Here is a 12,749-nt window from a genome sequence, read left to right as displayed (position 1 = left end):
AACTCATGTTTGTAACATTTCAGTTACAGAAAGATCCCATGGTGAATCCAAGACTAAAACATCCATAGCTTAGTTCTAATCTCTCCAGTGTAGATACTTATTACACATAAGTACAAAATAACCTGTACACTTAGACTAATAGTATCTATTTTAGAGTAGTTATTGTGGAGACTGCTTTCACTTCAACACTGTTGCCTTTGTACACATTTTGGAACTCCATTTTTTGCAACTGCCTGCCATTTTAATGACCTTGTGCAACTTTTTGTCTTCTCCTTTCAACCTTGATTCAAACTATGTTAATTTGGCCAGCTAAAACATCCAAAGGTAAATTCAGATAAAGTCTCATACAATTTTTCCTCACAAATATTTATCCAATTTCTTTTTCCACCTCGGGGTTCAGGTTTCTAAGGAAAAAAATGAAAGGCATTTCTCGATATTTACTTTGTATCTGTGAAGTTTTCTGAAAATAGTGTATTTACTTAGCATAATTCTGCATCTGACGAGAACTCATTGTAAAGCAAAGACTGCTGCCTCCAGTTCTCTGCCTCATGGCTCCCACTACATTACCTTTTCAAGGGCTCCAACATGCCAAGCTGAAGGCCTTTATTGGACTTGCTCCTCCCTCTGTTTGTCTCCCAGTTCTTCACCTGCTTCACTCCTTCACAACATCTAGGTCTTGGCTCAGTGTCACTCTTCAGAGAATGACCACATTATTTATACATTCCAACACTGTCTCTCCAGGACTTTACTATCTATAGCACTATAGCACTTATGACCTAATACTACTTACTTATCTCTATCCCCCACCAGAATGCAAGCTCTGTCAGGAGTGGCTCAGGTCAGGATCCCAGGGTCCTGGGTTCGAGCCGCACATCAGCCTCCCTGCTCAGCAGGAAGCCTGCTTCTCCCTCTCAATCTCGCCCCCCCCCCTTATGTTCCTTCTCTCCCTGCCTCTCTGTGTCAAATAAATAAATAAATGAAATCTTTAAAAATAAATAAACAAATAAATGTTATTCATATAAGCAAACACTCTTAAAGGGCAATAAAAATGATACAGACAGATGCACAGAAAAGCAGGGATTCCAAAGCTCAGCAAAGAAAGTAATTATTTTTATTTCGCTACTGAGGCCATGTGGAGAATGTTTTATTAAAAGAAGATACCTTTGTGGATGAGTTACTGGAGCAAGATATCTACCCATTCCTACTTCCCTTTGCAGCTGCTAAGGGGACTTCTGGGCCTAAAGACTGGGAGGAATGCACAAAGGATGCATTCTTAATATCCTGAGATAAAACTGAAAAGGTGTTTTCTGGGGACCCCTGAGTGGCTCCATTGGTTAAGCATCCAACTCTTGGTTTTGGCTCAGGTCATGATCTCAGGGCCATGACACTGAGCCCCGTTTCAGGCTCCATGCTCAGTACAGTCTGCTTAAGTTTCTCTCTCTCTCCCTCTGTTCCTCCCCAGGCTCACAAGCTCTCCTCTCTCAAATAAATAAATCATTTTTAAAAAAAGAAAAAGAAAAAATGAAAATGCATTTTCCCACAGAAACAATATCACACACAGCAATCAAGGAACCTATAACTAATAACAGAAATATGTTGACTACAGAAAACTCTAACTCCAAACAAGAATCTATCCCTCAGAACAGAGGCCGTTATGTTTTGAAACTGCCTACTCTTCTACAAGGCAATTGACAGATCATCAGTACATTGCAGAAGCTGCCCCCAGTTCCTAGGCAGAGCGTAGTTGCTGAGGGGGGACCTAGACTAAAATAAACAAGCTGGACCCTAATCACTTATGATAGTTTCCCCACCCATTTGTCCAACAAAGCAGGACATTATAGTGGTGATAAAGAATAAGCACACAAAACCCAATATTATAGCCATATTTTACTATAAGGTTATGCGACATTATACTTGTCTTCTACTTACAGACAATTAAAAAAAAAAAAGTACTTAGTAAGAGCGTATTACAATCCAAAGCATTATACAAAACGTAATGCCAAAGAGCAGCATAGCAATAAGCTACTTAGAGCAGTTGCAGAGGAAATTATGGTCTGTGATGAAATGGGTGGGTATGGGGCAGGGCAGAGTGAGGATGAAATGGGTTTGAACTGAAATCCCATGAAGAAAAATGTAGACTTGGGTCCCAAGGGTCTCTTCTAGCTCTGCAGGCTTTCCCACCAACCCTTCCCCTTCTGTCTGGGGACAGACACTTATACATTGATGAATCACTTACACATTGATGAATCAGAAACAAAGCAAGGATAGGCGAACAGAGGCAGGAAGGTACAACATGATAGCAAAGATATAATCCCTACTGACACTATCAAAATAACATCTGGCCTCACTGTGAAGAGAAGGGGGTCACAAACAGGCCAATGCCCCTGGACATACTAATAGATTCCAAGTTCAGCTCTTGCTTTGTTCCTTCTAAGCAACCCCTGGATTACTATTCTTCTAGCCAATCAACATATAGTACCCTGCTTCGTAAAGCCTGAGACAGGTACTGACTTTAACGTTCCCCTATTCTGAGTGAGAGTCCTTTTCTTTTCGAGGTAACAACACATGCTCTTTAGGCTTCTGTTTAACTCCACCTTCCCTCCACTGCTTTCACTCTCCCTTTTATCTCTTGGAATCCTGAATTCACACTTACTCCAAACGCTGTCCAGATTTCCCACTGGATTTCAAAGATTTAAATGCACAGTTGCACTTTAAAGTCAACTCCAACCAGGAAAACCTTAGTGAACTCCCACAGAAACTTTTACTTAAGACAGCTGCTCTCACACTTCAGGAAGCACAGAATCACCTAACTTGCTAATTAAAACATAATTGGGACCCACCCCCAGAGTTTCTGATTCTCTAAATGTGAAGCCCAGTAATTTCCAATTCCAGCAAGTTCCCAGGTGATGTGGATTTTGCTCATCCTGGGCAGCACCTTGAAAACCACTAATTTAGGTATATTCCTTTACATTTTAAGGATTACCCCAACCTCAACCAGTTGTCACTCTACCCTAGGGAGTAGACCTTAATTCGTACTTTTTAGTGAGAAGTCTATCATTCATTCTTACAGGTGAGGAGGAAAACATGAGCTAAATTTTGGGATCACTACAATTTCGAAATGTCGGTGGTAACGCTGGAACAAGGTTAGGGCCAGTAAGAACAGAGGATGGAAGATAAAAGAAAGTCTTGGACATTTTAGCGCTTATAAGAAATGCCTCCAAACGCACATTACTCGACGTGTCTTTTGTACAATATACCACGATGAAAACTGCCTGTCCTCTCCCCTGTACTCTCCCGGCAGCCTTTCCCAGAGCTCCAACAAAACTCTGCCAATCAGTGTCAAAACAGTCCTACCAACCCCACAGAAGCAGGCGATGGGAGGGCTTACCACCGCAACACCTAAAAAAGGCTGGGTCTGGAGAAAAGCTGAACTCAGATCCGAATTTTAAGTGAAATTTCCCACCCCCTTCCCTAAATCAGCGTACTTCGGGAAATCACACATCCTGCGAACACTGGCAAAGCTTTCCAAAGCCTCTTTCAGCGATCCAGTGGACTGAACAAACTGCACCGTGGAAGGAAAACGACAGGAAAAGATGCAAAGGTGGCCAACAGGTGCGCGAGTTGTTCAGGAAAGATCCGGGGAGTGCCGCCAAATTGGCCCCCGGGGCTGGGGGTGGGGGGCGGGCCGGGACGAGCGTCGGGGTCCGAAGCCCGGGTTGGGGTGGAGATCGGGGGCGCCGAGGAGGGAGAGCACGGTGAGCCCGCGGGGGGCGCCAGGGGGGGCGCCGCAGGCCCGCTCCTCACCTGATTGAGCTCATTCTCAGCTGCAATCCGCAGCTTCGGGTCGATGGTGCCCTTCAGCGCCTGGATGATCCGGTTGAGGTCCATCTCCCCGGGTGGGGGCTCCGCGGCCCCCGGACCAGTAGGCCAGACTGCAGCTTTAGTTTTTCTTTTGATCCTCTCAGCCTCCTCCTCCGCGACCCCTAGACTACCTCACTCCCCACCCCCCGCCACCGTCGCCACCTGCAGCCACTTGCTGCGCCACTCTGACTCCGCGCCCCCTGTCCTCCCTTTCTACCCCCCACAACTCGCTCTCCATTCACCCTTTTACGACAACCGGTGGGAGGCGGGAGAAGTGAGAAGAGGAAGCGGCGCTTCCTTTACGGCGGCCTCTTCCCTCCGGGCGTGATGCTATGGCAGCTCCCGCAGGCGGCCCCCCATGCTGCTGTACGGAAACAGTAATGGCTTCTTCCCGGGAGGGAAACCGCGCTCACTAGCTCCGGCAAGCGTCCGCCATGCTGCCTTACGGAAAACAGCCTCACCTGCTTCCCAGATGAGGAAACAACCGGGCTCGAGATCTCTTTACGGGCAATGGCACTTTTTGTTAGTACGAAACTGTTTGGGCATCACAACTGAACCTGTTGCAGGGCAGACTTGTTGGGACCTTAAGATCATCTAGCTCATAGGAGGACAGGGTTTCCTTGGTCTGTGGGAGCCATCTTCATCCATTCATTCATTCATTCATTCGCTGAACATCTGTTAAACATGTTTTTGGGCAGAGTACTGCGATATTTAGGTTCCACATTATAACAAGATTACTGACATGCAGGTTATTATGAAGGAACGTAAAATCTGACAAAAGATACAAATGTAAAAGTATTTACAGAGTAATTGTGAAAATAAAGAGATCAGAGAAACTATTGCGCCTGAGAGTTTCTGAAAGATGTCTGTATCTTCTCAGAAGAGTAGTGAAAGGCAAGAAGAATTATACAATTATCACCCACTGTGGCATTATCTGGCCCAAAAAATTCAATGGCCTAGTGGTTGGCAATGTCTCTTACTGCTTCCAGTTTTCCCCTTCGTTAGTCCATTCTCCACATTGCCATTAGAGTAATGTTTCTTAAAGGTTAATACTGTCATGTCCCTTCCCTGGTGATTTCCCATCAATTTTAAGATAATATTCAAACTCCTTAGCTTAGTACTCCAGGGTCATGGGAAATGTAGTGCTTTCATCTCCACACTGTTTCATTAACCCACTTTCTTGGAACTAATGATAATCTAAAGCTCCTTGACCTCTGAAATCTTAACTCGTGTCCTCTTTTCAAATTAGGACCTATTCTTCCATCTCTCTCTCCCCCAGTAATTCTTCACCTGTTTTCCAACTCCATTACTTTTTTAGTTATCCTTAGTCTACCCATTCCTGACTACACATCCTTCTCTGCTTTGAAACTCCCAATTCAACTTAGGTCCACCCTTGACCCACTATGCAAATTAATACTTCTACAACTGTGTGTTCTTTTTTCTTTTCTCTTTTGTCAGAGAGCCATGACAGCAGGGGAGAAGTAGGCAGAGGGAGAAGCAGACTCCCCACTTAGCAAGGAGCCCAATGTGCGACTTGATCCCAGGAACCCAGGACCACAACCCATGCCGAAGGCAGATGCCCAGCTCTCTGAGCCACCCAGGTGCCACCATGTGTACTCTTTTCTTAGACTCAACAATCCTATTCCTTCATTGATCAGAACCATCTTCCATTTCCCAACAACGGTTCCCAACCTTAAGACTCTTCTCAAACTCCTACCTGTCTCATGGAGCCCTGCAAAAATGAGCAAAGCCATCAGGCTCAACTCACTCAAAACACAAATTAATCTCTGCTTACCCCTATTCACCTCCTTATCCCCAATCTGAACCTAATTCTCTCCATCTCTTCTGGCACCTTGCTCAATAAATCTCACTTTTCGGGTGACTGGGTGGCTCGGTGGGTTAAGCCTCTGCCTTCGGCTCAGGTCATGATCTCAGGGTCCTGGGATCAAAGCCCATATTGGGCTCTCTGCACCGCAGGGAGCCTGCTTTCCCCCGCCCCCCGTGCCCCGCCCCCGCCTCTCTGCCTACTTGTGATCTCTGTCAAATAAATAAATAAAATCTTTTATAAATAAATAAATAAATCTCACTTTTCTATATACTTTTCATTAAAATAATTTTGAGGGGCACCTGGGTGGCTAAATTGGTTAAGCGTCTGCCTTCGGCTCAGGTCATGATCCCTGGATGGTGGGATTGAGCCCCTCCCGTGGAAAGGGGTTCAGTAAGGAGTCTGCTTCTTGCTCTTCCTCACCCTCTGCCACTCCCCTGCTCATGCTCTCTCTCTCAAATAAACTCTATTAAAAAACAATTTAAAAATAAAATTTGAGTAATTATATGCTCACAGCCAACAATTTTGTAAAACTTTTTCTATTTTCAATCCCTTTCTCTCCACCAATTCAACCTCAGCCTAAAAACATTTCCCCCAGTTAAAAGAAAATCTTTCTCCAATAATGCTAATTATTGTTCATTCTTTTTCACTTTTTATTCCAAAGAATGGTCTTCATTCCTTGTCTCTACTTCTTTAGTTCTACTTGTGCTTCAGTCAGTTATCCCCAGGGTTCTGCCCTCATTTCCCCCACTGAAACTGCCAAGCAAAAGCCAACACTGATCCTATAGATACCAAATGCAAGAGACATCTTCAGTTCTCACCTGAAAATTTCTGTCTGGTACCTGACACTATTATATGCTCTTCTCCTTTTCTTTTTTTTTTAATGTTTCCTTGTTTTAAAGAATATATTTGTAATATTTTTTAAAGATTTATTTATTTGAGAGAGAGAGCACACCCACAGAGGGAGAGGGAGAAGCTGACTCCCTGCTGAGCAGGGAGCCTGATGCAGGGCTCATCGAAGGACCCTGGGATCATGACCTGAGCAAAGGCAGATGCTTTGACTGAGCCACCCAGTCGCCCTATATTCATAATATTTTGATTGTTCACTTGATCACCCAAGTCTTAAACACCGGTGCTTCTCAAGACTCTGTCTTCAGCCCTCTTCTCTTTTTCTTAAACCCATTCTGCTTCTGTCATTTCTTAGAGTCTTTTTTTTTAAGATTTTTTGTTCATTTATATGACAGACAGAGATCAGAAGTAGGCAGAGAAGCAGGCAGAGAGGAGGAAGCAGGCTCCCCGCTGAGCAGAGAGCCCGATATGGGGCTCAATCCCAGGACCCTGAGATCATGACCTGAGCCAAAGGCAGAGCTTTAACCCACTGAGCCATGCAGGGGCCCCTGCTTTTGTCATTTCATCCACTTATATAACTTTAACCATCAACTCAACAGGGACAACTCACAAAACTGCTTCTAACCAAGATCTCTTTCCCTGAACTGGATGTATCCAAATGCCTTCAATGTTTGTTTCTAAATGTTTCTAAACCAAATCCTTTAAAGCACATATCTAAAACTGAGCTGTGATAACATTGAGGATGGTTTGTAGTAGGGGGAGGCCTGATACAGTTAATTCAATAACATAAAGAGAAAAGACAAAAAAAAAAAAATGTGACACAAGAGAAACTGGATCACTCATATATTTTGGTGAGGTTTAAAATACCACCTCTCTGGAAAACAGTGGTTAAGCAAACTGGCACGTCTATACCATGGAATACTACTGAGTAATAAAAAGGAGTGAAATATTCAACAACCAGGATAAATCTTCAGAGAATTAAGCTAAGTGAAAAAAGCCAGTCCCAAAAGCTGACATAATACCTGATTCCATTTATATAAGTTTTACTAATATAACATTCTTAAATGGGGTGCCACTGTGGCTCAGTCAAGTGTCTGACTTGATCTCAGCTCAGATCTTGATCTGAGTCTTTATTTCAGGGTTGTGAGTTCAAGCCCTGCTGTGGGCTCATATGCTGGGCATGGAGTCTACTTTAAAAAAAAAATAAATAACATTCTTAAAATAACAAGTCACAGAAAGAACAGATCAGTGGTTGTGAGGGCTTAAATGGGGATGGGGACAAGAAGAAAATGGGCATTACTATACTATAAAAGGGCAACATGAGGGATCCTTCTGGTGATGGATATGTTCTCTATCTTGACTGTACCAATCTCAACATCCTGGTTGTAATATGTATCTTGTTTTACAAAATGTTGTCACTGAAGGAAATTAAAAGGTACACAGGATCCACCTGTATTATTTCTCATAACTACATGAGAATCTACAATTATCTTAGATAAATATTTTAACAAAATGTCTAATTAAAGACAGTTAATGCTCCCATTAAAACTTTGTGGGCTTTGGAAAGACTCTGAAGATAAATTACTAAAAAAACAATGCTGTCAAGTTAGCAGTGTCTAAGGCAACAGGAAAAAAAAAAAACCCATAAGCATCCATGATTCTGCTCTCAGATTTCTTTGCAAGTGTTTTAAAATAGCTGTCTCTAAACTATAACTTAGGTTTAACTTATATATGGCTCATTGAGTCCTGTTTTTTAATTACTTTACATGAGAGGATGTCTATTTCTTTTTTTTTTTTTTAAGATTTTATTTATTTGTCAGCAAGAGAGCACAAGCGGGGGAGCAGCAGGCAGAGGAAGAGGCAGGCTCTCTGCTGAGGAAGGAGCCCGATGCGGGACTCATCCAAGGACCCTGGGATCATGATCTGAGCCGAAGGCAGCAGCTCAACTGACTAAGCCACCCAGGTGTCCTGAGGATGTCTATTTCTTAATGCACTTACATTATTTACGGTAGAATGTGAGCCAGCTACAATGTCTTATTGTACTATCACTGTATGCATATGCCGCACCTCTTTGTTTTTGTCACCTCTGTCTCCTCATCTGCTTCCAAAAGCTGTTGTGAGGACTAAATGAGGTAAGCACATTGTCCAGGATACATGCTCAGCATTGACTATCTTTGTATTCTATTTAGGAGAGAGGACATACCTTGTTCAACCTTTACTGAATGAGACCTAGTGAGACCTACTCTCACACTATGCCTGGTACATAAAAAGCAATCAATAAATACTCGCTGAATGAATACATGAATGCATGTGAGAGAGATAAGGGGTCTGAAACAGCATATCCACAATAGAAATTAAGAAGGTAAGACAGATGTGAGACATTTCACAGGTTGAATCAACAGGAACTTGTGACTTATATAATATATGAAGTAGCAAAAGGAAGTCAACAATGATTCCGAAGGTCCAAGCTTTGATGACCTATGGAAGCCATTAAACAGGGCAACGTGAAGCAGTATTAAAGTTTGGAGAGAAGATCAGTTTGCCTTTGAACATACTGAACTACAAGTGCTCAAGTGTTATATTGCTAAAGCTTTCCAGTGACAATTGGAAATTCACATCTGGCACTCCCAAAAGAGCTATGACAGGGTTACAGGAAGGAACACAGGGATGCTGTTAGAGAACTATGAGTCATCTATATATAGGTTAGCTGGCACACAGACATGGACATTACCCAAGAAATACAGCACAGAGTGAGAATAACTGGCATGATTACAACTCCAATTACACGAAGTAGTTTTTCCTCCAAGCACTGCCACTGTGGCCTTTGAGATTTAACATTTTAGTTGTCTAAATGGAGTATCACACAGCTGTCCTCCCCACCTGTTAGCAGCAGCTCACCTGCTGGCCTGTGTTAGTAAGCTTGAATCTAGTCCACACAGTAAAGAGAAAATGGGAGTTAAAATCTAAGGTTAATAATACATTTTTTTAAACCATGATCAATAATCTGCAAGTGAATACCTCTATCCCAAAAGTGTCATATTGCCAAGGCTCTACATCATAACATCTGAAATATATGCAAGAATATATACACACATCTTATAAATGTAAGATCTTAAGTATTTTGTTAATGTAAGTCAATGATAGTCTCCTTTAAAATGACACATGTAGGGGCGCCTGGGTGGCTCAGTGTGTTAAAGCCTCTGCCTTCGGCTCAGGTCATGGTCCCAGGGTCCTGGGATTGAGCCCCACATCAGGCTCTCTGCTCCGCAGGGAGCCTGCTTTCCCCTCTCTCTCTGCCTGCCTCTCTGCCTACTTGTGATCTCGCTGTCAAATAAATAAATAAATAAATAAATAAAATCTTAAATAAATAATAAAATAAAATTACACATGTAGTGGGCACCTGGGTGGGTCAGTGTGTTAAGCCTCTGCCTTCCACTCAGGTCACGATCTCAGGGTCCTGGGATCAAGCCTGGCATCAGGCTTTCTGCTCAGCCGGGAGCCTGCTTCCCCCTTCTCTCTCTGCCTTCCTGCCTACTTGTGCTGTCTCTCTCTGTCAAATAAATAAATAACATCTTTTAAAAATTTTTATTTATCTTATTTAAAAAAATAAAAATAAATAAAAATTAAAAACCAGTGATCAATAAGCTAAATAGGGGATTAGGAAGTTTCTGACTACAGTCTCTTCTCCAAGAGACTAAAATAGTAGTGTGGTGGGAAGGGATAGAACCTAAAGAGAGTAGTATTAACTAGGACTTAAAGAAGAAATACTTCTTTTCAGATCCCTTTTTTTTTCCATCCTCAAAATGTTCTGTTTATTTCCTCAGGCTTTCCACATCCTACACTGGAGGAGTCCTCCAACTCAACTTCAGGCTCCACTGCAACTACACCTTGTGACAACAGCTCTGAGTGCAGTTTCTCCAGTTCAAAAAGTGTTTAGTTAACCAGAGCAAAACTGAGTAGTGAACCGAAAACATCTGTGTGGGCAAAACAATGGGAATCATGGTAAAAGCAACAGCACCTGAGAACTGAAGAAGAGAAAAACTACTGTAGAAAATGGTAGGCTGTATTTGCGCTTGAGAGAGTGAAGTCTGGCCCAGGCACTTCTGCTAGTGGCCTCAGAAAGTCAGTCTCCAAAAGTCTCCATCTTATGTCAAACAGTATCTACCTCACTAAGGCCACCGTGAGGATCCAGTAAGATCACAAAGGTTAAGGGTGTTCTGTAAATGAGGTGGAAATGCAAATATTAGTGAAAGAGGGAAGGTTTTATTTTGTTTTTTTAAAGATTTTATTTATTTGAGAGAGAGCAAGAGTGAGAAAACAAGTAGGAGGAGCAGCAGAGAGGGAGAAGCAAACTCCCCGCTGAGAGGGGAGCCCGATGCAGGACTGGATCCCAGGACCCTGGGAATCATGACCTGAGCCAAAAGCAGACACTTGACTGACTGAGCCACCTAGGTGTGCCACAAGTTAGGTTTTTATGGTAAAACTCTTCCATGTGTTACCCCAGGCTTAATGATAATGAAAACAAATCCTCAAACTCCATCCAAGGGAAGACAAGGTGGTGTGAACCATAAAACCTACCATTCTAAGTTAAAATTTTTAACAAAAAAGTGGTATGTCCATTTCAAGTTCTACAGTAAGATTCAGAATAAAAAGTCTTCTTCCTCCCTCCTACAACCCCCCCTCCCTAGAGCCAATAATCAAATTTGTTACAAACTACCAGAAAAAAATGATCCAAATAATCATATACACATACATTTGGAAATGTTTCTATAAACAATATTGCACACTCTGCTCTATTCTGTATCTTCCCTTCTGACTTAACCGGTTCCCTGCTGGCAGGCATCTATGCTGCTTCTCCAGATTTTACTATTATACTATACTGATAAAACTAAGGGAATCTCTCAATAAGTGAAACGTAGAGACAAAAGATTAAAGAACTGATCCAAGGAGGTCTAGCTTCTGAACAGTAGGAGTTCCAGATATAGAACTGCAGGGGGCAGATATCAAAGAAATAATTCAAGAAGAGATTGTCCTTCAGCATTAGTTACAATAGCCATGACATGGAAGCAACCCAAGATAGATGAGTGTACAAAGATGTGGTGCATATATACAGGGGACTATTATTCAGCCATAGAAAAGGAATTCAATCTTACAATTTTCAAAAGCATGGATGAACCTAGAAGGCATTATGCTAAATGGAGTTAAGTCACAGAAAGACAAATGCCATATCATTGCACTTATATGTGGAACCAAAAGCAGAAATGTACCCATCTATAGAGAGAACTAATAGTGGTGGCCTGAAGGGAAGGGGTGGAAGGATGAAAGTAGTGAAAGAGTGGGAGGTACAGGCTTCCAGTTGTGGAGTAAGTCATGAGAAAGGTACAACATGGGGAGTATAGTCAATGCTATTTTGACAGCACTATATGGTGACAGATGGCAGCTACACCTGTGGTGAGCACAGCAAAATGGAAAAGTGATTTGCTCTCAACAAATAAAATGGATGAAACGGACATACCTGATGTGCCTGAACATCTGAACGTCATGTTATCTTTGCAGCCCCAGAGCCAGGTACAAACTAGATAAGCCACATATTTAAGAATAAATTAATCATTTATTTGAAGGAATGAAGCCCTTGAAATTAAATGAATAGGGAAAAGTAATGCTTGCAAAATCTTAGAATTAGAGAGCCTCAGGCATCCTGGTATTGATAATGGGTATAGCAGTATTTTATACTCTGGCATTCACCGTCTTGCTCCAATAACAAGTGCGTTGTATTTATCAGTTGCCAACAGCTGCCAAAAGGCTAAAGTCATTAAAGGGGTGATTAAGAATACCCCTGAGATAAATTAGCAAGTCAAGGACCAAGTGTGACAAATCTAAATTTTTCATCAAAATAAAATGTGTGGGGACGCCTGGGTGGCTCAGTTGGTTAAGCAGCTGCCTTCGGCTCAGGTCATGATCCCAGCGTCCTGGGATCGAGTCCCACATCGGGCTCCTTGCTCGGCGGGGAGCCTGCTTCTCCCTCTGCCTCTGTCTGCCTGTGCTCGCTCGCTCTCCCTCTGTCGCTGAAAAATAAATAAAATCTTTAAAAAAAATAAAAAATAAAAAAAAAAAATAAAATGTGTGGCAGGGAAGCAGAGTGGAATTCATATGGAGAAACTTTAATGTCTCTATGCCAACAATTACTCCACCTTATACAATACATAAACTATCA

The 12,749-nt window shown here is 42.4% G+C and overlaps 1 protein-coding gene across 3 annotated transcripts in view; it reads right to left on the bottom strand.

Annotated features, from left to right (window-relative positions):
* IPO8 (importin 8) overlaps nt 1-4,112 on the bottom strand; it is a 75,232-nt gene extending 71,120 nt beyond the window's left edge. For 2 of the 3 annotated variants that reach the window (XM_032855158.1, XM_032855159.1), the window contains exon 1: nt 3,805-4,112. In XM_032855158.1, the coding sequence (XP_032711049.1) occupies nt 3,805-3,888 (84 nt within the window). In that variant the 5' untranslated portion in view covers nt 3,889-4,112. The remainder of the gene's footprint in view (nt 1-3,804) is intronic. The other variant, XM_032855160.1, reaches the window with a different exon arrangement.
* Nucleotides 4,113-12,749: the final 8,637 nt, after the last annotated feature.

This window comes from Lontra canadensis, unplaced genomic scaffold (genome assembly GCF_010015895.1).
Source record: "Lontra canadensis isolate GAN:19392208 unplaced genomic scaffold, GSC_riverotter_1.0 scaffold9, whole genome shotgun sequence".
Classification (NCBI taxonomy): Eukaryota; Metazoa; Chordata; class Mammalia; order Carnivora; family Mustelidae; genus Lontra; species Lontra canadensis.
This window is presented reverse-complemented; position numbering and strand designations above follow the sequence as displayed.